This window comes from Sturnira hondurensis, unplaced genomic scaffold (assembly GCF_014824575.4).
Source record: "Sturnira hondurensis isolate 20B ecotype Veracruz unplaced genomic scaffold, ASM1482457v3 Scaffold0000648, whole genome shotgun sequence".
In the NCBI taxonomy this organism is placed as follows: Eukaryota; Metazoa; Chordata; class Mammalia; order Chiroptera; family Phyllostomidae; genus Sturnira; species Sturnira hondurensis.
The window spans coordinates 5,011,511-5,035,289 of NW_028073279.1; the positions used below are offsets into that span (position 1 = coordinate 5,011,511).

Here is a 23,779-nt window from a genome sequence, read left to right on the forward strand (position 1 = left end):
GTTCCAATAAAAGATTTTTCAAAAGAGTGCTTCGGAGTTAAAGAATTAAAATTATTTTCCCTAAGGAACATCACCTGCTGAATGGTGATGTTCAGCCCTTACCTCCTTTAAAACTTGTCCTCAAACTTAAGAAAACTCATAAATTCTTTTCAAATATCCCAGGAACATAGAATCTTTCAGAGACTTTAATGCTGATGTAATAAATGACTCCATTGGTTCTTCGATAAAATGCATAATTTTGGCCTCATAGAGTCCGCATGTTGCTTTGCTCAGTGGTGAGGAGAAAAGCCTTTCAGTGTCTCAAAAGACATATAAAATGCTCAGGTAAAGCCCGTCACTCAGATTTGTTTGATTTTTCCCCTGGCTTTTTCTCGCCTTGAATCTCTTTCACGTTATTCTGTAAGACGGGGTGGCCTATGGAAAGTGCTCAGTCAGAATTGGGGCATTAGTCTCATTCTCAAGCACAGCAGTGCTTCCACAGTGACCATCCTGCTACACATGAGAGGTGGTACCACCACGAGACTTGAAGACGTATCTGACCTTCTAGCAGAGGTCACTCAATATGTCCCAAAGTCTATTGAAATAATACCACTGAACAAGCAAAAATAATGAGAAGAAAGAAAAAAATAAAAGTTAAAAGGTCACCTTAACTTTCCCAGCATTATCATCATCTTCCTTTTTGTCTTCAAATTCAAAGGCAACGGTCATGCGTTGTTGTCTCTGTTCTTCCCACAGTGTAGGGTTAAAGCTGTCACTGTCTGACTGGAAATCTATAGTTAGATTCCAAAATATTATTGCTTTATTTTTTTTTTTTTACATAAAGTGTTAACAGTGGTTAGTGCACTTGGCAAGCAGTGGTGGTAGGTGCTACAAACAAATATAAACATTTTTAAAAAGGGAAACATAAAGAAAAAAATAAGAAAATAAAGAGAGAAAGAAAGAAAGAATGAAGAAGAGAAAGAAAGAGGGAATGAAATTCCCCTGATATTTGTTACGTGGTCTTTTAACAACTTGACACAAATTCAGCTTTTCTAAGTATACATTAATTATATATTGAGATTGGGAAGTTTTCCAGTGCAAAGAATAAGCTCTTCATAGGCCAGAAATAATAGAGAGCTGGATTAAACATTTAAAAAATATCGCCTCTTTTAATCTTCACAATAGCACAATGGTAGTACTAATATCACCATCAATTTACTAATGAGGAAGTTATGGCTGAGTTTTAAGACTTGCTCAAAGTCATGCAGCTTCTCTGCAGCCGATGCAGAATTTCGTTCCATATCTGTGTGATTACCAGCCCATATTTATAAATACCAACCTCTGCAGTATTTTATAGAAGCTACCATATGACAATGGTTTTGCAAATTGTCTAAGATCACACCATTTTGTGTGTGTGCACCCACATGTGTGTTGGAGGTGGGAATAATATAAGATAGTTCATTTTTAGGGCTAACACACATGTGGAAAATTCAGTCTTTAACATGAAGGTCTCAGTCTAAATATGTCTCAAATTAACAGTGAAAATAAATGGCTTATAAATCTTTGCATCAAAATGTTGGCTAATCATAATATTTCCTGATTTGTTGAAAGGGATTCTGAAAATTCATTTAATATACATCTGCCTTAAAAACCAGAGGGTTGAGTTGACTAAAGGTCAAGAAATTTTTTTAATACTAACTCTTCTTTGCAAAGGAAACCAAACCAAAACAAAGCTAATTCCTTAACATCACTTTACCTAATTATATTTACCTCACTCCCTGGAACAAGTTAGAGATTTAATCTGTGAAACTGGACTTCAGAAATAACCAATAAATATAAAGCATTTCCATTTTTCTCTACACTTTTTTGAAAAGGAATATTTTGATAATCTAGGGATATTAAAATATAAATATAAGTAAAGATAGATGAATAAAACAGTTCTTACATGGGAGTTGGTTTGTACTTTATGTATATACAATGATTTCTTTCATACATTCAAAATATCAATTTTATTGAAGTCTGAAAAATGCACATAAAAACAATTCTTCCTTTTTCCTATTCTGTAAGTCCAATTTGAATAAAAATACTTTAAAATATCCCAAAATGATTCACTTACATTTATAAACCAAAGACTAAAGATATTTCTTATAGCTATCCATGAAAATAAAAAAATACATATACAAATAATTTTCTTTAAAAGTTGGAGTCATTCAAGTGGATGGGGTGGATTTAATTCATGGGTGGATTAAAGTGAGTTTACTCTCCTAAGGATTATTGGGACTGTAAGACTAGAAAACGTGCATGAAAGCTTCTGCTGGGCTCCAAATAGTAAAGGACAAACTTTTAAAAACATTTTATGAGTGATGTGGTCATATAATAGAAGATTTATAGAAATCTAGATTTATAGAAACATAGAAAAAGATTTAGTTTTTTCAAAAACAATTCTTATAGTTGCTAATGTTGCTTAGGGGAAACAACTTGAAAAAGAAAGTTGTGTCACTATTTGCAAGTCATTTTATTATGGTTGACTATTAACATGAAATAATTTGAGGTCTAGGATCACTGGACTAAATGTCTAAATTTCATTCATGAAATCAGTGAACACTTTGAGTGTTCCTCTTTATACCTAACTCTTTTTAGCTCATTTCAATGAGCTGAGGACCACTTTTGGTTATCTCGTCCTGTGCCTTGTAATCCTCCAGGAGAAGAAGTTGATCCTAAAAGTCAATGTTCCTAACATAAAGAGGAAGAGTTATATTTTTGGAATCTTACTTAGAATACTGTAGTGTGAAGATCAGATTCACACTTATAGTTAACCTCTAAATGATCCATGTCTGTCTGGTAATTATCTTTATGGGCTTGCCCATGTGTCAATGTCCCTGGTCAGAGATCAGCACAAAATAAATCTCTTTGTCCATAATTATAGACATATAGGAGAAATTTCTACCAACAACTTGCCTTCATCACCACGAGGTTGCTGGGGAAACATGTAGTTTGTCAACACTCTTTGTTTTGTTTCTGGATGCGCTTCAGTTTGTAAAGGGATAAGGGCTTTGGACTGGAAGCAAAAAACAAAAAAACAAAACCAAAAAACAAACAAACCCATAAATTAGATCAGTAAGCTAGAAAATATGAAGAATATTTGTTTTATGTATGATAACAGTCAACAGTCTGAACTCACCAAGCTGAATGAAAATTTAAAAGAAGAGCAATGAAAAAAAGTAGTGAAATTATGAAGTATAACATGAAATAAGATTATTGCTATAGAATATTCTCAAATTGTAAGGTCTTTAAAATAAAATTTTCTTTTTCTCTAGCATACTCTTTTACAAAATTATTTATCATCACTGAACAATATCAGTTTTAACTCTGAAGAGACCTTTAAAAATGTGTTAAATTATTTCAACTAAGTAAGGTTTTGGTATGGTTCTATATGCCCATTCATTTTTACAAGGTGTTACTCAAATATAAGAAATGGAATTTGCTATCACCTTTATGCTATGCAAAAAGTGAAATAAGTCAGGTGGTACAAGACAAAAACCGTATGATGTCACCTATAAGGGGAACCTAATGAACAAAACAAACAAATGAGCCAAATAGAACAAGAGGCGTGGAAACAAGGAACAGACTGACAGGGACCAGTGGGGAATAAGGAGGGGGATGAGGGTGGAAAGAAGGGACTAGTCAAGGTACGTGCCTGAATGACCCATGGACATGGACAACAGGGTGGGGATTTACTGTGTGAGCAGGACTGGGAGGGGCAGTGGAGAGCAACGTGGGGAAAATGGGATAACTGTAATAGGACAACAGTAAAAGGTTTATTCAATAAAAGGTAAAAAAAGATAATCTATGAATTTAATTAGGTTAAAGAACAAGCATTTGTATTTAAGGGCTATTTTTGTAATCAAAGACAGGGTCCACATACAGGTAAGCAACTATACTTGTATCTGTGATATCACAATATATTTACCCCTGGATGGTAATATTTCATTCTCTATTAATTAATTTGATTTCAAAAATACTATTGTGAAAGGGTTTTTAGGACTCTGATATTATATACTATATATATATGGAAATATATCTGAGATAATTATTTTATGTAATGTTTTAAAATTGGCTTATTTTATGACATTTATTAATAGAAATGAAACACAAAGGGATTGGGATACTGATTTGTCTCATAAAACTGACTCAGAAACACATTAAATCACTGTTCTAAATAAAACTTAAGTGATTTAGTCACTGTTCTGTTTATTCTTCCACAAGAATAATAAATTATGATATTAGGAAATTTTTTTCCAAAGGCAAGACTAAATAGACTGTTGCATTAGCATAATTCACATTAATTCCAGAAATGCTTTATTTATAATGATATACTGATGCCTTGCAAAATATATAGTTCATTGATAAGATATGAATTTGAGTGACAACCTAATTTACTCAGTAGGTAGAATAACTGTAGAAATATAAGTGTTATTCTTACACTTACATTTTACATTTTGTAGAAGTTTATTTTAATTTTTTACAATAGTAGCCCATTATTTAGAAATCTGAACAATGTTGCTTGCATGCTAAGGAAATAATGGTGAAAAACCAAATTCAACATGATTTGTTTTCATTTGGCTATTTATATTTTGGGATAGGTGTTTAAAAATTTTAGGATTACAAGCAAAGGGTGAGAGAGAACTAACAATTATAAAAAAATGTCTATCCATCAGTTCTTCTGGTGGCAAATCAGATGTCTTCAACTGTTTCTCCTTACTTTCCAGTTAATAATATTATTTATTGACATTCAATTACTGATTCAATTGTAATGAATTTCATCAGAAAAGAAATAATATCAGAACGTTTCTACAGAATATAGTGATGATAGTTACAAAAGATACTTCAAACTTGCAAATTTCTCTAATAAGAGAAAGTTTTATAGTTTTAGAATTAAGTTAATTATAATTAAAACTATGAGAAAAAAGGAACATGAAGGATAATAATTCCCTCTTGTGGGGATTGTGGAGATAACTTTTTATTCTTTACCTTCAGAAGTATAATTAAAGTGCATCCTCTAAGGACACATATGTACCACCTAGAGCTAAAAATTCACAAAAATGATCATTATGTCTATTAGATATCTGAGAATGAAGTAGATGCTAAATTGAAGTATTTAAAGAGCTTGAGAATCATACTTCTGTTTTGCCTGAAACAATAAAATACATATTTAAATCACTACCTTTATAAAAATCTCTCCTCTATGGGATAAGCAACCTATATTATACACTAATTATCAGGTATCTATGGTTTAAAAAGTTAGTAATTCAAAGTTTTGATTATAGTTCATCTTAATAAACAAAATAAATCAGGTAATAAAAGTTGTTACCTGATTGTCAGAAAGCCACAAAGCTGCAAGCTCCTTAAGTTTGGTAAATGAGAATGGTAAATTCTTCAATCTGCAAAAACAAGAAGATTCTAAAAGTAGCATGGGTAAAGATGGAGAGATTTCTATGCCTCACCATGAAACCCTCCCCCCAGGTGAAAATTTTGGTTCCATCAGGGGGGCTGTAATTGAATCCCGTGGGACTCTATCTTCCTATGATAGCTCCATGACCTATTTCTAATCTTACCCACAAGACTACAGTTAGAAAATTTTGAAAAATGTCTTGCTGAATATCGGGCACCATATTCAATGAATTTCCCTTATTTTCCTGTCTAGAAACCCAGTCAAAACAGGAAACAAGGTTGGTTTGACACGACTTACTCTTCTTGCACCAAGCAATGAAGCTTCTTTTTAATCCTGACAAAAATAAAATTGCAATCCTTTTCATAAAATGTTTTATTCTCTTACACGGGAATACTACTGAGCTACCAAGTAAATGGTTTTTGAAATTAACATTAATTTTTTCTTAAACCAACATATGAATGAGAACTCCCACATTTAACTTTCAGAATCTGAACATTCTTCATGATTATGTAAAAACTAATCTTGGCAGTTTTGTTGCAAAGTGTCTCAGTTTATCATATTATTGTCAATCTGACTGAAACTCACTAAAAACAAATAGTTCAAGCATTCTATTCCATACTCACTTATTTTCTTAGCAGTTACTTTCAGTCAATATATTTTTTATCCTTTCCTATTTGTGGAAAATTGTGGTGAGAACAAAGATGAATTGCAATTTTACATTTTCTTTTTACCCATCCACCTATATAACACTTTTGTCATGTCCTTTCTTTCTTTCTTTTTTTTTTTGTCCAGCTCTGAACATGACTGAATGATCATTCAGTTATCTTTATCATACTGTACAAACCTTAGGACTATTGAGGATTAACTTCCTGGCAATATTTTCACCAGCATTCTGGTGTTGACCATATACATGCTGCCCATGTAATTTACTGGAGGCATAAAAGTATACATGAAAACACACGTGTCTGCATGTATACATATCTATGCACATATTTCATTAATAAATTCTGTAGGTTTTTATTTCAACTATTTTCCATGTCTTCATGCTATTATGCTTTCAGTATATGGGAGGATTTTGACTTATAAATTCTGGCGTATAACTTTTACATAATTTAAATATGTAATATATAATTTTAATATAAACAAATATTAAAAATTTGAAGAATTCTTTTTTAAAGTATCTCTTTAAAAAATAATGTAGCTGCTGCATATTCTAAAGAGATATTTGCATAGTTACATGACATTTGCATTCCATATACTTCACACACACACAGAATTTGTTTTCAAAATTATTTTTAAAAAGTAATTTCTCTTAGTAAATAATATGTGATTGTGATATATTGCAGAAATACCTGTTGTCACTCAAATTTAAGACTCTTAGTTTCTGCATCTGTCCAATCTCTTCAGGAAGAAATTCCAGTTTATTGGAGCGTAGAGACATAACTGTTACATTCTTACAGCTTCCAATCTACAGGTAACAAAAACATCAACAACGAAAAGTAAAGAATCACAGTACAAACTATATTTTTATATTAATTTTTATAATTCATAAAACAATTGAACTAAAGATTTATTTATCACTCTAACTATTCTCTTAATGTGTATTGTTTAACTTTTTATAATCTTCCTTTTTGAAGTATGGGTATTATTCTACATATATTCCTTTAGCTACTAAAAAACATACATCTCATTTTTTTATGTATCAGGAAGGATTTTCTTTATAAATTTTTTATTAGAATATGTAACTTCATTGTTTTTCCTGTCATGTTGTTTTTGCCCACCCAAATGAATACTAGTACTAATATTTTTACAATAGATTAAAGATATTAAAAATGAAGTATTGTTGACATTTCTTTGGCAAAATTAGGTTTATTTCATATTATAATGGTATTTGTCATTTTTACTCAGAATTTTTGATTCTATAACAATGATATATGAATTATTGTTTCTTTATTATGGAAGTGTTTTATAGGAAATGTTAAATTGAAAATGTATGTCACATTTTTTTCCTTGAGATTTATAAATAAAAATCCTATTTAGAGATAAAAACTAACAGAACCTCTTGGTATATCCTGAAGCTAAAATAATATTTTCATGCAACATGATACTTTAAAAACCTTACAGTAAAAATCTGTCAATCTAGGAATGAAAATATAATTGTTTCAAAATGATATTTATTAATTTTCTTCAAAGAAAACTGCATACATTAAATTCTTAAAATCATTTCTCAGCATTAACTCATTTACAATATTTTATTACTTTTCTTTGCAAACCATGTTTAAGTCCAATGTACTTTCTGGGTTGAATATAAGAACTTTTTACTTGTCATTTCAGAAAGACTGATTAGCAAATATATACGTAGACAGTTCTTACATATATATATATCTATATATATATGGAGAAAGAGAGAGAGAGAGAGATATTCAAAGCTCAAAGTATGATACTACACTGCCTTTGCATCTGTCAAGATTTAATCCTAAAACAGAACCATTAAAGATTAATTAATAGAAACAAGTTCATTCCTCACTTCTCTGGGTAATTCTGGAAGAAAATTCTCATCGACTGCTAATGTTCGAAGACTATGAAGGTAGCCAATAGTAGAAGGTAGAGACTCGAGTTCATTACAGCTACAGTCGAATTCCTCTAATAAAGATAAACTGGAAAGATAAATACATTAGTTAGACACTAAAATGTCAGATGGCAAAAAAGTCACATATTATCCAGATTCAGAAAAGAGGTATTTATCAAGCAACTGCATAATTTATATAAGTTTATTTTGCCAATTTAGCCAAGTGATTCAATACCATTTAATAAGTGGTTCCATGTGGTAAAATATACTTTCTTTTTCTCACTTTCAAAAGTTTTGTTTGTTTTAATCCAACATAGGTATCATTTATAGTCAGATGTTCATAAAGTGTGACCTTGGAATGAACACATTTAGCTGGCATGAGTAGGTGCGAAGGCATAGTGGGTGGGTCCAAGAAAGGGAGAATAAAAGGGGCCGGCAGTAAAAACAAAATATGGATTAAATGCTAGGTGTTTTACTATGCATTCTGGGGATATAAATAACTTATTCTGTATCTATTACTTTAAAATAATTCTATACCTATTATTTTAAAATTCATTTTACATATAAGGAAATGGCGGCTTAAAGAGGTGAAGTAACTTGTCCAAGGCCTCACACAGTAAGGAAGCTGAACCTAAATGTGGGCTCCACTTCACCGCTTTGCCTCTGTTTGCCTCTGGAGCCGAGTCCACCATCAGGGCTCAGGGCTCATTTCAACCTGCTGATGTGTTTCGTTTGACTTACAAAGTTCCTTAAAGAGTGGTAAACTCCACAGAATGATCCAGACTTTTGGTACCTCTTAAAAAAGAGAATGATCCAGCAACACCAGGCCACTCTCCCATGACAAATAATGGAAATACGAATAATGGCTGCTGCCTTTGGTCACAGTTCTCCAGTTTGTCACAAGCACTATTGCTCCATACTTAGCCAGCTTGACCCCAGGTCCACAGGAAGGGATCGTATGAATGCACATTCAAGTTATCACGAGGGAACAAAGACATTGGATGGCTGGTTTGAGATAACTGAGAAAGAAATAGGGGCTGGCCCAGAGTTAGCACTGGCTGTATCTAAGTTGTCATCAATGTTGTTAATCTTATTACACTGTCATTACCACTCATATCACGGTCACTACTGTATTAGGAAGGAACCCCAAAGGGGAAATTTCACCCTGGTAAAGAGAAGAATGAATTAGAGTTAGCTGGGCTAGATTGTAGAATCAGCTTCATTTTTTCGTATCTTGGAACTAGCTGGTTTGATTGCCCTTGACTTCCATCATTTAGTTACACAGAAATTAAACCTATGGGTTTTCAGTTACTCAGAATGGATTTGGGCTCAAACTCTGTTAGTTACTAGATATATTATCTTGTGTATCAAAAAATAAAACAAAAACCACAGCTCAAAAATCAAAGCTGATTTAGTTTACCTGCTAGGTAAGGGAACATACCAGGGAAGGAATTCTCTGAGTAGAGCTCTGAGGGGGCATGGAATTCAGTGCCAAAATGGGGTACTAATAGTGGGTTATGCTAATGAAGGATTATTAGCATAATTCGCATCATGTAGAGGGTGAAATGAGTTCACAAGTCTGGGTAGAGTTAGGTAAATCAAGCCCCATTTTCCCTGCGTCAAAAAAGAATTAATTCAGTCAGGTCCAGCCTAATCCTGATCAAGGTAATCACAGTTCATGACCCTTAACAGCCTCGAATGGTTAGAGCCAGATGTGGTGAACACAATATTCAACTTTGAATATCATCTATTTGGTAAGTATTGCTTAAGTGAAATTTTTTTTCTTTTACCTAACTTCTAGACCAGTTATCTAACTTCTAGACCAGTTATCTAACTTTTCTGTAAGCCTTAGTTTCTTTACATTTGCAATGAGGATTCTAAGAATTCTTGCCTTATGTAGTTGTTCTGAGTGTTTCACCAAGTACTGTAAGCAAAAAATTTAGCACAGTACCTGCCATATAATACACTCTCAGGATATGTATTTTCTTAGTTATTAATGAGCCCTGATAAATATGTCTGTAAATACTTTGAAGTCCCCACATTCAGGGCTGGTCATGTCCCTGGGTGCCAGGTGTGGATGGCTGTGTGACTCTGTGTGTGTGTGTGTGTGTGTGTGTTGGTGGATGCAAGAATCAATGTATTTGGGAAAACTACAATAGCTTTGTTTCTAAAAAAAGTCTAGCACAGTATCTTACACATAATCCACTTAATATATTCAGTAGAATTGATTAAAATATGTTTCTATCATTGGTTTGGAGTTATATACTCAGCGAGTGGTAATAAAAGTACCAGGGATTTTTTTAAATAAAATTTTTAGATGTATGTTCCAGGTATGCCAAATTAAACAATTAAAAATGTAATTTAAGTATCTTATTTTTTTCTTTCATAAAAACACATCTTAGTCTTGAATCACAGTAAGGCAGTCCTTACTTTGTGTAGTTCTGATATGCACAGATTTCAGTTATTATGGTTTCATTAAATAATGTCAGTTCCTCAACAACATGGCTCAAATTTCAGTTTCCTCAGTACACTAATTCTGAGTAACTTTATAAAATATAAACTTCACTGCTAACTCCTCAGTTCCCAAATCACAATGTAAATGAGAGACGAGGGTCATGATCAGTGACTGCTCTGAATCTTCTTGTTGCCAAGTCTGTCAGTGATCAGTCTCAGCACATCCACTGCTCAGTTCGCACACACACAGGAAATCACAGTTACGTTGCTTACTTGTCAATCAGCAACAGAGGGAGACCACAGACAGGCACAATCATGTAGTATTTAAAGCACTGCTACTGTTGGATACTATACTTGGTCATCCTACTTCTTTGGCGGATTTAAATAAAAATGAAAATTTGCTTTTCATCATCAAGAACAACTTCATGAATCCAACTAATGGACCAAGGAGTTATTTTAACTTTGAAAGCCTATTATCGTACAAAGATTTTTTAATAAGCTGTCAATGCTACAAATGGAAAATGTGCATTAACTTTAGCTATGTCCTGAAAGAAACATGACATAAAGCATACCACTGAAAAATTGTAAGCATCATGGCAGGAAGGAACAGCAGGTAACATAGGTGCAGCGTAGCAGAGACTTTTAGCACCCTGTGCAATATAACTGCAGGATGTGAATCAAAGCTCCAGTGGAGCTTAGTAAAGGCAAACCAGTTGACCTAAATGAGGAATTGGTTGTGATGAGAATGATGATGTTCCAGAGGAAGGGATGCTGGCAATCCCCTTCACATTACAGACCCTTGCAGAGATGCTTCATGACATTGGAAGCAGGAGGATAAAAGTTTGGAAGCTGATCCAAGCTGAGAAAGGAGTACGACAATCCACTGACACATAGAAAAGAGTGTTCACTCTAGTTATGACTCATAGGATGCAAAGAAGATAAACACCAATCAATCTAGACAAGCTTCTCTTTTCACAAAGTAAACACTGTAGTTCTTAGTGTTACTAATGCGTATGCTGACAGTATACTAAATGAATATTGGTTTTACTATTTTTCCATTTTCCTATACGTTTATAACCAACAATAAAAGTGTTTAATGTTTTGAAAAAGGTTTTTAAAGATCTTTGTCAGAATAATCATAATTTTCCTCATTGGTTATGTCTGCTTTGCACAGTTTCAGCTTGAAGCATGGTTGTTTTTCAGTTTTCCACGACTGCAAAACAAGAGCTTCTGGCATTAATAAGACAACATTTTTACTGTAGCATGGATATACTGAATTCATAACTTATAGCCTGAAAGTATTTTATATCTCTGGGACACAGAGAAAGCTATTAGATGCACAACACATACTCTTCAATGATCTCTGAATTTCCAAAGATTCAAATTCATAATTTAACATTTCAACTGACTTTAGTGAAGGTACCTTGTTAAAATCACCCAACATGTTTTAATACCAGATCCATATATGTACAGTTGTATCACATTTACTCAGATTATCACTGGCATAGACCAAGTAAGTGAAAAAACTCAGAGAGAGAGACAATACTGTAATCTCACTTATCTGTGGAATCTAAAAACAAACTGACCAATCTGAGCAGAGAACAGACTAACGGCTGCTAGAGATGGAGGCCGGGAGGTGGGCAAAATGCATGAAGGTAGTCTAAAGGTACAAATTTCCACTTATAAAATCATTAAGTCTTGTAGATGCAATGTACAACATAATAACTACTGTGTTGTATATCTGAAGGTTCTAATCACAAGAAAAAAATTCTAATTATGTATAGTGATGGATGTTAACTAGACTTATTGTAGTGATCATTGTGCAATATATACAAATATTCAGTCATTATTTTATACACCTGAAACTAATGTTTCATGTCAATTATATCTTAATAAATAAAAATACATTCATCATACTTTGTGCAAAAAAAAAAGACCAAAATTACCTCTTTTTTTTCTTTGCAGCTCTATCTGGAATCTATAATTATACAGTTCAAAGTGAATAAAAGCTGCTGAGGAAGTGTAAGGCACGTTAAAGTGATGCTTCCCAAACTTTAGTGCACATGCAAATCACCAGGAGAACTTTCTAAGATGCAGATTCACATTCAGTTATTTGGGGGGGAGGGTTGCCCAGATCCAGCATTTGTAATAAGGTTAAATCCACGATTTTCAACCCTTTCATTTTATGGCACCCATAAACTAATTCCTACAATTTTCTGGCACAAAAATATATATTTTTGCCTATCTGACAAAAAAAAAGAGGTATAGTTTTGGTTCATCGGCACCAGACCACTATTGTTTTTTGGCTGTTGTGATTCTCTTATTTGACAATTTAAGGGAAAAGAGGTCCGTGCCCCTGACTGAACAGTCAGGTTGTAAGAATTCTTGCAGCACCTTGGTTGAAAATCGTTGTTCTAGGGGATGTGGGTGCTTCCATTCCTGGGACCACACACTGAGTCACAAGGCTTTAAATAAAGCCATCCCAAATATTTTAAGAGTAACATTTAAACACACACACACACTCACATAACATGTCAGTAACAGCTAAAATCCATCTAATTATGATAAGAGTTGTGAACACATTCAATAAGGCTCTGTGTTACTTCACATATTGGTACAAGTGACAGAACTGGAGGTAGTAATGTTTGAAATTAAACAATGGTGTTGATTGAATTTTCTAAAAATATTCTCTACATTTTCTCTACTTTAATTTAGTCTTCATGAATTATTAGTCTTGGTTGGGAAAATCTTACTGTCTCATTAACCCTCAATTACATAGCTAATAGGGGAGAGAAAATGTGAATATATTACACAGATAATCTATAATTTTACTTTAACATCATTTATGAACATTAAAAAAACCATTATATCTTCTATTAATGTAGATGCTAATAAACATAAAAATAAATGACTTGGAACTTCTGTTTCTTAGTTTACTTTTAACTCTTAATAGAAGTAATGTAATTCAGTGGAAAATATTCAGACAGGCTTGGGTTCAAATTTTAGTGTGGCCACTTAATAAACGAATGAAGTTGACAATTAATCTAAGTTTCTCATGTGTAAAATTGATTGGTAATGCCTAACATGTAGTTTCGTGAAGATTAAATATACACTAAGCTGCTGGTGTAGATATGGCACTCCATTAAGGTGACCTGTTATGAGATAGAAAGACTCTAAAGTTCTTTTTGAACAATCTGTTTCTGAAACATTTAGGTTATACTGTGATATCTGCTTTTTAAAATGGGTTGTTTCATGTAAGTAAAACCTTCCAGTAGACAAAATATAAAATTACTAGCATTTATTAGTAAGACATAACTAGACATATTTCTGATGGTTATGAAAAACTAATAGTATTAGCAAAGATTTAGTTGAAAGGGATATAATAATTAAAGAGAGAGATATAGCCCTAGCTGGTGTAGCTCAGTAGATTGAGCACGGGCCTGTGAAGCAAAGGGTTGCCGGTTTGATTCTCAGCCAGGGCACACGCTGGGGTTGTGGGCCAGGTTCCCAGTAGGGGACACATGAGAGGCAACCATACATTGATGTTTCTCTCCTAATCTTTCTCCTTCCCTTCCCCTCTCTCTAAAAATAAATAAGTAAAATATTTTTTTAAAAGAGAGAGATATAAAATGTGTTTGCAAATTACAAGCTACTACTTAAATGTGCCTGTTTATAAAACCTAGGGATTCATAGGCTAAACTGCAGCTAGCCAGCTGGGATGAAGTCTGGATTCTAGCCATTACTAGTGGCAATGTCCTGATCTAGTTGCTTAATTATTCTGTGCCTCAGTTTCTTCACTGGGCAAAAGGGGGTGATATCAGTACTTAACTATGTGTTGTAAGGACTAAATACATGCAAAGGAGTTAGTATATGCGAAACACTTAGAATGAGTTACTTAGAAAACATTAAGTAACTTTGCCATTATTCTTATTTTCAGAGATTATAGAATCAATTATATTTAATTTAGGCTAGGAATCAAGTTTTAGATTCCATCCTTAATTTTCTCATTAATATCAGGTGAATTATTTGGGCTGCTTCTAAACAGTGCAAACAAATTAACAAAATTTAGACTAATATTCTTTATAGTGTTTACTAAATAAAAGTCACTCAGTCATCATACTAAATTTTACAGTCTACGCCAAATTCAGTCAAATTGTGGTGGAAATAGTACCTGTTAGGAATAGTTAATCATTTAGAGAGTTTGTGAAATATCTGATTAATAATGAGCAGATTTATCGTTACCGTATAGTTGTAGGAGACAGTTCTGTGTGGCATGGGCCCAGCTCCCTCTGGGAGATGCACAGGACCCACGCCCATGGATAGGTTCTCCCGTGGGGGATCAGGCCTGCTATGTACCTAGGCCGCTTTGAGTCTTGCTTTTTGCTAAAAACTCCCTCACCCGGATTTGTGGCAAACATTTACTGCAAAGTAACTCCCTAAAAAACCATGCTAAACTTTCCAAGGATCAGTGTAACTGGTTCAGCAACTGTTGCCTTTTCATTTGCAAATATCCTTCTTCTGTGATGTGATTACCAGCATCCTCTCCTTTGTTTTCTGTAAAAGGTAACTACCTAAAGCAAACCTGTGCACAGTAAATGAGGACCATCATGTAATGTGCTGAGAAAACCGATGAAGTCTGGTCAGAAAAGGGCCAAGGTTCTTGCTCCCCTTGAGAGAAAAGCCATGCCTGCCCTTTCCCTCCACCGGGTTCATAATCTGTGTGAAAGTCTGATTTTATCCATAATGATGCTCATTTTATCCATAATGATCCACCAGACACTGCAGGCCAGTGTCCTCATCATATAGTTATTATACTTTTCATTTGACCCAATGTTTTCTTCTTTTCAAAGCAATTATTATTAACCTTTGCCTGTCTTTGGACTGTTTTGAAAATTAATAGATTTTTGAAAAGAAAATCTGTAAAATTTTTTATTATAGGAGAAAAGTATACCCTAATGCAAAATACTGTTTAAAAGTATTTAATGAACAAATCTATAACCTATGAGTAGAAAATAGTTTCATTCACTGCAAAAGATCTTTTAAAAAAAGATTCCATGTGCTTCAGGTTAGGGTACTGAAAGGTTTCTTAACTTTTTGTTTCTTAACTTTGTTAGTCTGAGCAGACTAAGAGAATGTATTATTACTGTATTTGTAAATAAGTATAAACCTTTTTAAGTATTGGGTGTTTCATTCATGTTATATTACTATCCTCATACAGATGAAAATAAATAAAAAATTTAGTGTGCATGATATTCTCCCGAGCTAGGCATTAGTATTACAGTTTTCATTTTACTGGGGAGAGATCTAGAGCTCTATGCTACCTAATAGCACATCAACCAGCCTGGTTTTGAACCCAGAAGGTCTGGCTCCAGAGCCAAAATAACAAACTACTTGGTTAACTTCTCTAAAGCAGCTTCATTTTAAAGCCGCATGTCAGGCAATTCTAATGCTGATACAGTGGAGTAGGGTTTGAGGGAATACTTAGCTGACAACTATAAAAGTAAGCTGAGTCAGTGGTTTTCAAACTTTATTGTGCTGGCCCAATATCCAGAGTTTCTGATTCAGTGGATCTGCATTATCTCTAAGAATTTGCATTTGTAACAAGTTCCCAGTTGAAGATGAAGCTGCTGATTGGGAATATAGGTAAGAACCACCAGTAAGTAGACTATTGAAAAGCTGAATTTCAGTGCAAAGTAATTTTGGTTTTATCCAATGAAGGGTTCGTGTGCGTGACTTGTCTTTAAATTTTTTTTAAAATTTATTTATTTATTTATTTTTCTTTAGAGGGGGAGGGAAGGAGAGAAATATCAATGTATGGTTGCCTCTCGTGAGTCCCCTGCTGGGAACTGGCATGCAACCCAGGCATGTGCCCTGACTGGAAATCGAACCGTGATCGTGTGGTTCGCAGGCTCACGCTCAATCCACTGAGCTACACCAGCCAGGGCTAATTTTTTTATTAAAATAATAGTACATGGAACAAAATTTAAAAAGTACAGAGCGTGTATTATAAAAGAAGTCTCCCTATTTACTCTATTTCCTAGCCCCCAAATTCTTTTCTCCAAAGCTATGTACATTTCCAGTTTCTTGCATATTCGTCCAGTCTTAGGGAAAAGAGAGAAGCACAGCTCTTAGCAATCAGGCACCTACAAGAACGTCTATTTATTTTCTTGTTATCACAGCAGTCTTGCACATAGACTACTGGAATTTTCCATTTAGGGTGTTGACATAATATAGACTAAACATCTGGATTAAAGAATTAGAAAATTTTAGGTTTAGGTGGAAGAATAAATGAGGAGATTAAGTAACTTGTTCAAGTTCACACAGCAAGTGGTTAGCCAAGATTCACACCCATGTTGTTTGACTTCCAAGCCAGTGCTCCTGGCACGGTCCCTCAGGGCTCAAGCACCTTAGAGAAGGGACTTATTTAACTTTGCATAACTACTTAGATTTTCTCATTCCCAGGCCAGTTGTCTTTCTGTTTGACCTCTATGAGGAAATGACTTTTAAAGTATCTAGAGTTTTGAGGTTTTATTGCTTTTGTTCATGACAATGAAGCTATGAGAGAGAAGGTTCAGGGTGCGGTTTCTTTTCCTATGAAACATCTTTGCCTCTAGAGCAATGTGGCCCATTAAATTTCCAAATATTATAAAAATATGTGACTCAACTACCACATATATTAAGAGGCATCATATACAGTTCAACTGACAGCATAGCTTTGAAACCTGGTAACTTCTCTTAGCCTAAGTTTCTGTATTTGTTGATGGGGAGATAACAAATACTCCCTGAATAGTATTAATAGTATACTCCTTTAATTACATAAGAAGACACACAAAGCACCAAACATAGTGTCTGGTGCAATGTGAACACACGCAAAAAGTTGTTTAGTATTATTTTCAGTGCACATGTAATTGTTAGAGCAGCTGGTACGCAGAAGCGCAAAGATTCAACTACAAATATAAATAATTTTAGAAGTCATTGGCACAAAAGTCATGGAATCTATGTCATCTGTGAAAAATGTTGAAAAATGAATTCTTCCAGTAGTTTTTAATATTTGGACTATTAAAAATTACCAAAGACAGCCTTGTTTAGTGTGGCTCAGTGGACTGAGTGTGGGTTTGCAAATGAAAGGGTCACCGGTTCGATTCCCAGTCAGGACACATGTTTAAGTTATAGGCTCAGAAGCAAGCATTGGTGTTTCTCTCACACGTTGATGTTTCTCTACCTCTCTTTCTCCCTTCCACTCTCTCTAAAAATAAATAAATAACATCTTTAAAAATTACCAAAGACAAATGTAATGTGTGGAAATAGTCTATGCGCAGAATGAGAGTGCTTCTGGTCACTGCAGCTGGTTCTAACACTGTTAGGATTGTGGTGCTCAGAGTCCTAAGTAGAGCGTCGCACAATAACATGCAGACTATTTGACGATTCACCAATCATTCTGCAACTGATCTGGGTTGCAATTTAATAGAATCAAAAAAAATTGTCAACTCTAGCCCTCAAACGAAACCTCTGATCTATCAATTCTGAATTTTCTAAGTAAAATAAAGCCATAATAATAGTAACTATTATTTTTACTTCATGCAGGTTGCTTTTTAAGATGTACTACAAAATTTTAGAAATTTAGTCTATTTTCTGCTGTATGTGCAAAAACAAAACATTTCTATACAAGTACTATTTTTAAATGAGAACATAAATTAGATAATAGTTGTTATAATTTTATTATCTAATCCATGTTGTAATATAGAAAAGAAATTTTCAGATTTTTTTTGGCCTTAAGACCCCCTTATATTTAAAAAAAGTACTGGTAACTCTTAAGAACTTTTGTTTATATGGTTTATAACTATTGGTATCTACCACATTATAAATTAAAACAATATTTTTTAAAACAATAATTTTTTAAATATTTTTTTATTTTTTGTGTTTAAATAACAATAAAAAACAATGACATATTAATATAAGTAACATTTTTATAAAAGTAGCTATATTTTCCCAAAACAGTGAGAACAGTGACATTATTTTTAGTTTTGCAAATATCTTCAATGTTTTGCTCAATAGAAAGCAACAGGATTCTCTTTTTTTTCTAATTCCTTATTTTTAAAATATATTTTATCGATTATGTTATTACAGTTGTCCCATTTTTTCTCTCCTTTATTCCCCTCTGCCCTGTACCCCCCTACCCACCATCATTCCCCACCTTAGTTCATGTCCATGGGTTGTACATATAAGTTCTTTGGCTTCTCCATTTCCCATACTATTCTTTTTTAAAAATATTTTATTTATTTATCTTTAGAGGGGAAGGAAAGAAGAGAGGAAGAGAAACATTAATGTATGGTTGCTTCTTGTGCATCCCCTGCTGGGAGCTGGCCCCTGCGGGGAACTGGCCTGCAACCCAGGCATGTGCCCTGAGACTGGGAATCGGACCGCGATTGTCCCGTTCGCAGGCTCATGCTCAATCCACTAAGCTACACCAGCCAGGGCCCTCCCATACTATTCTTAACCTCGCCCTCTCTATCTTGTACCTACCACGTGTGCTTATCCCTGTACCTTTTCCCCTGTTCTTCCCCCACCCCTCCCTACTGATAACCCTCAATGTGATCTCTATTGCTGTGAATATGTTCCTGTTCTAGTTGTTTGCTCAGTTCATTTTTGTTTTTGTTGTTTTAGGTTCCATTGTTGATAGTTGTGTTTGTTGTCATTTTACTATTTGTATTGCTGATCTTTTTCTTAGCTAAGTCCCTCTAACATTTCATATAATAAGGGCTTGGTGGTGATGAACTCTTTTAACTTGACCTCATCTGGGAAGTGCTATATCTGCCATTCATTCTAAATGATAGCTTTGCTTTTCATGACTTGGAATATTTCTTTCCAGCCCCTTCTTGCCTGCAAGTTTTCTTTTAAAAAATCAGTCTATAGTCTTATGGGAACTCCGTTGTAGGTAACTGTCTCCTTTTCTTTTGCTGCTTTTAAGATTCTCTCCTTATCTTTAATCTTGGGTAATGCAATTATGATGTGCCTTGGTGTGTTCCTCCTTGGGCCCAACTTCTTTGGGACTCTGAGCTTCCTGTTCTTCCTAGGATTCTATTTCCTTTGCCAGATTGGGGAAGTTTTCCTTCATTACATTTTCAAATAAGTTTTCAATTTCTTGCTCTTTCTCTCTCCTTCTGGCACTCCTATGATTTGGATATTGGGACATTTAAAGTTGTCCTGGAGGTTCCTAAGCCTCTCCTCATTTTTTTTTTTGATTCTTGTTTTTTCATTCTGTTCTAGTTGAATGTTTATTTCTTCCTTCTGCTCCAAATTGTTGATTTAAGTCCCAGTCTCCTTCCCTTCACTGTTGGTTCCCTGTACATTTTCCTTTATTTCACCTTTTCCTCTATTTTACCTCTATACTTAACCATTTCTGTGGGCATCCTGATTACCAGTGTTTTGAACTCTGCATAGGTTGGCTATCTCATCACTTAGTTGAATTTTTTTTCTGGAACTTTGATCTATTCTTTCATTTGAACCCTGTTTTTTTTTTGTTTCAATGTTCCTGTTACATCATAAAGGGTGGAGTTCCTTTGCCAGGTATATGCCTGCCAGGTATTTGCCAGGGCAGGGCAACCTACTTTGCTATGTTGTGGTGCTGTCTGTGGGGGTGAGGTCTGAGAGGGAACAATGCCACTTGCTTAGCTCTCTGCTGGCTCTCTGCTGCCTGTCTCTGCCCTCCTGCTAGTTTGGATGAAGGCTTCTTATTTAACTCCTTGGTTGTCAGATTTCCACAAAGTTAGATTTTCTGGCAGTTCCAGTTATTTTTTAATTTTAAATTTGTTGTTGTCCTTTTCATTGTGTGGGGAGACAAAATGTATCTACCTACACCTCCATCTCGGCCAGAAGTCTGCAACAGGATTCTCTCATCTGCTTATGTATTCAATCTGCAGGGGTATACAGTTTTTTATTGAATTACACAAAAAACAAAATTAAGCCTCACACAGAAATCCAGTTAGAAAAGGGAAACAAACTTAAAAGCCTTTTAAGAATACTGTGATTATTTTTTGCTTTTATACCAAAACTCAACAAGTGGCAGTTTCTTATAAGATAATTGCCATTTGTAATCTGAAAGTATACTAATGAATTTTTCTTACTTTATTTACCAGTACATTAAAATATTTGGTCTATACATTAAAGAACTGATCTATTTTGAACTTTCAATGGGTCTATCACTCATGTCTAATTTTATAACTCATGCATTGGTTGTTTGGAAAATGTTGCTTCACTGAATTACGCAGATTTTCCAAATGTTGACACATTTTATAATATAGTATTAACAAACAACATTTATTAATATCACATCAGTCTTATCAAAAAAGCCTGTAAGAATTGGGAAGCTGCCAAGCTTAGAGTGACAGAATTTTCCAAAACTCTAACTTTTGCTTAATAGCTCTAATTTTGTTGCTGGCATCAAGTGCTGTCAGTTGTTTTCTTGAACTGTCAAGCTCACTTTGTTCATTTTTTTCCCAAATGGATGCCAAATACCCAAGTCTAAATAATTATAGTTTGCCAGTTCTTTTTCTTTTTTTTAAACAGACCTTTTTTTTTTAGAGCTGTTTGTTTGGTTCACAGAACTGAGCAGAAGAGACAAAGATTTCCTGTATACTTCCTACTGCTTTATAAAAATGTTCTACTTTTGTAATTAGTCCTTTCCTCTAACACTTCCCTTTTATTTTTTGAAATAATAATTAGAAGATGATAATGGCACTGAAAATTTAAAAAATGAGATTGTATAAGAGTATTCCCCTTTATCCCTCTAAACCAGTAACCAACCTCTGAATTGGGCTTAGGCCCATTTATTTTTTATATGTCTTAAGGGAAAATTTATCAATTTTTAAAACTTAAAATGAAAAGAAAACTAAGTATGTAAATAATCTACCATACAATTTACTTGTATACTCAAAAAGTCAATTTTCTTTGCTTTTAGATTATCAAATTTCTTTAACTTGTTCTCATAGAGCTAGAGTTATTAATATATATATATAAATTATATAAGAAATTCAGTATTGATCTAAAAAGCTAAGATTAGTCCTTAAGAATATAATTAAATAGGAAGAATTTTTTATTTTTAATTATTTTTTATTTTGTTATTTTAAAAAATTTTATTATGTATTATCTTTAGAGGGGAAGGGAAGGAGAGAGGGAGAGAAATATCAATGTATGGTTGCCTCTTGTGCATTCCCTGCTGGGAACTGGCCTGCAACCCAGGCATGTGCCCTGACTGGGAATCGAATTGAGATCCTTTGGTTCACAGGCCTGTGCTCAATCCACTGAGCTACACCAGCCAGGGCAGCAGGAATGTTTTAAAAGCATCAGACTGATAAAATCAATTTCTTTTGTGTATCTCTAACGAAGGTTAATTTGTCTCTAGTTTATATCAAAGAAAATGGAAGTGACTGTGAGAATGAAACATATAGTATGGTGAGGACATTAAAATATAGAAAAGTGATTGAGACTTTTACTACTCTCCAAAGTGTGGACATTAGAATTTAATTTTGCCCAATTATTCCACTCCTGGAAAGTGAAGTTTTTTATATCAATGGTTACTTGCCAGCTTGGGGTGAAGAAGCAGGAGAGGAAAAGGCAGCAGAGAATCTTTAGGACTGAAGGGTATTTTTACCGTCTGGACTGTGGTGATGGTTTCATTGCTTTGTATCTATGTCAAAACTTATCGAATTGTAGACTTTAAATACGTGTAGTTTGTTGCATGTTAATTATACCCAATAAATCTGTTTTAAAATAAAGGCTCCCCACCCCAAATATACCCAAATCTGCTAATTACACATATATATAATTCTTCACAGTGAGATGCAGAGCAAATCCCTATCTAATGGTCTTACCTAATTTCAGAATGAAGACACCTGATTGATGTCTCACTTTAAATCAACTGTAAACAAACATTTCAGTGAAATACTGAATTGAGAAGCAAAGATTAAGGTCAACATAAAATTATGTATAAATTGCTCTCAAATAAATAAAATATATTTTATCCTTAAAAGGCAATAACAACCTTCCACCCTGGAGCTTTTAAAAACGAAAGCTAAAACAGATGGTTATCTCTTTAGCTTCTAAAAATATACTAAACTTCTATAAATATCAATTATTACTAATTACGTAATGGTAATGTATACACAATGCAGATTAAATTGATTTTATTTTGTAGGACATATTCATGTGACTTTAGAGCTCCTAGTCAGTCAAAACATCAAATTAATAAAGCGGAAAACTATAGGCAAGAGTATAATTGAAGGCCTAGGTTATCGCTTTGCTTATGAAAGAGTCATGGTCAAATGTTTTTCATGATTTTACATAGTTGGGTATCAACATGATATTAAGATATAAAACTAAATTATACATAACTAAATAAAATATGATCTAAAGTAAGTTTACATATGAACACGATGATTAATATCTCTAGTGGAAAATGTTTTGGAACCAAACTTAACCAATCCTTTTGTTTCTGGCTTTAGAGAAGCTTGCTGGTGTGAAACTTTGGCACTTACTTTCCAATTGTGTTGGGTAGCAATGTAAGTTGATTATCATCTACTTTCAGAGTGGTTAGTTTTTTCAACAGTCCTGAAACAGAGAAGTTTTATTAACACATAGGAACAGATTTTTGATGGGAAATGCACTATAAAAGAAATAAAAGAATCATTTGTGATAAATATTTGTTATGCTGATTGGCTGCACTTTGCTTATATTATATATAGCACTCTGCTACACTACAAACTGATATTTGTTTGTAGTCTACTTTTGACTTTACAGTTGCAAAAAAATTTACTTATGTGAATGGGAGTTCAAGTGCATCAGTGCAGACAAGTAAGCAAAACATAGGGCCCCATAGACATGTGAGTTTACAGTAACACTGCCACATTCCATTTTCTATTATGCAGAAAATTGACCAGACGAAATCTTTCAAGCCAGCTGTGATTTAATATTTAATTAACTTGTAAGCACTAACAACTAACATTCCTGTTGTGATACAAATTGAAAACATACCTGAATTAAGCCTAATAATTAACAAATGGGTACTGAGGAATTACAACGCAGGGGTTATAATTATGGACTCGGAATATTATAACATATGATGTCATACTCTTTTTGTTGCCATAAATCCTTGACTTGGATCAGCAGTAAGCACAGAAACTTAAAATTGTTAATATACTACGCAGAACTTGCCAAGACCAACTACTTAGCTTTACTGCCTGATGTATGCCCTCCACGCTCTTACCTCTTGCTGTACTCCCAAGGTTCTAATGAACATTGGCTGCAGAGTAATTGAAGAACAGCTTCCT

At 33.9% G+C, this 23,779-nt stretch overlaps 1 protein-coding gene across 1 annotated transcript in view; it reads right to left on the bottom strand.

The window, feature by feature from the left end:
• Positions 1 to 23,779, bottom strand: part of LRRC7 (leucine rich repeat containing 7) — a 307,638-nt gene that overhangs the window by 107,444 nt on the left and 176,415 nt on the right. Inside the window, exons 10-15 of the mRNA XM_037043945.1 lie at positions 22,988 to 23,060; positions 7,959 to 8,088; positions 6,784 to 6,899; positions 5,351 to 5,420; positions 2,938 to 3,037; positions 646 to 770 (exon numbers count right to left, since the gene is read on the bottom strand). Coding sequence (XP_036899840.1) covers positions 646 to 770; positions 2,938 to 3,037; positions 5,351 to 5,420; positions 6,784 to 6,899; positions 7,959 to 8,088; positions 22,988 to 23,060 — 614 coding nt within the window. The remainder of the gene's footprint in view (positions 1 to 645; positions 771 to 2,937; positions 3,038 to 5,350; positions 5,421 to 6,783; positions 6,900 to 7,958; positions 8,089 to 22,987; positions 23,061 to 23,779) is intronic.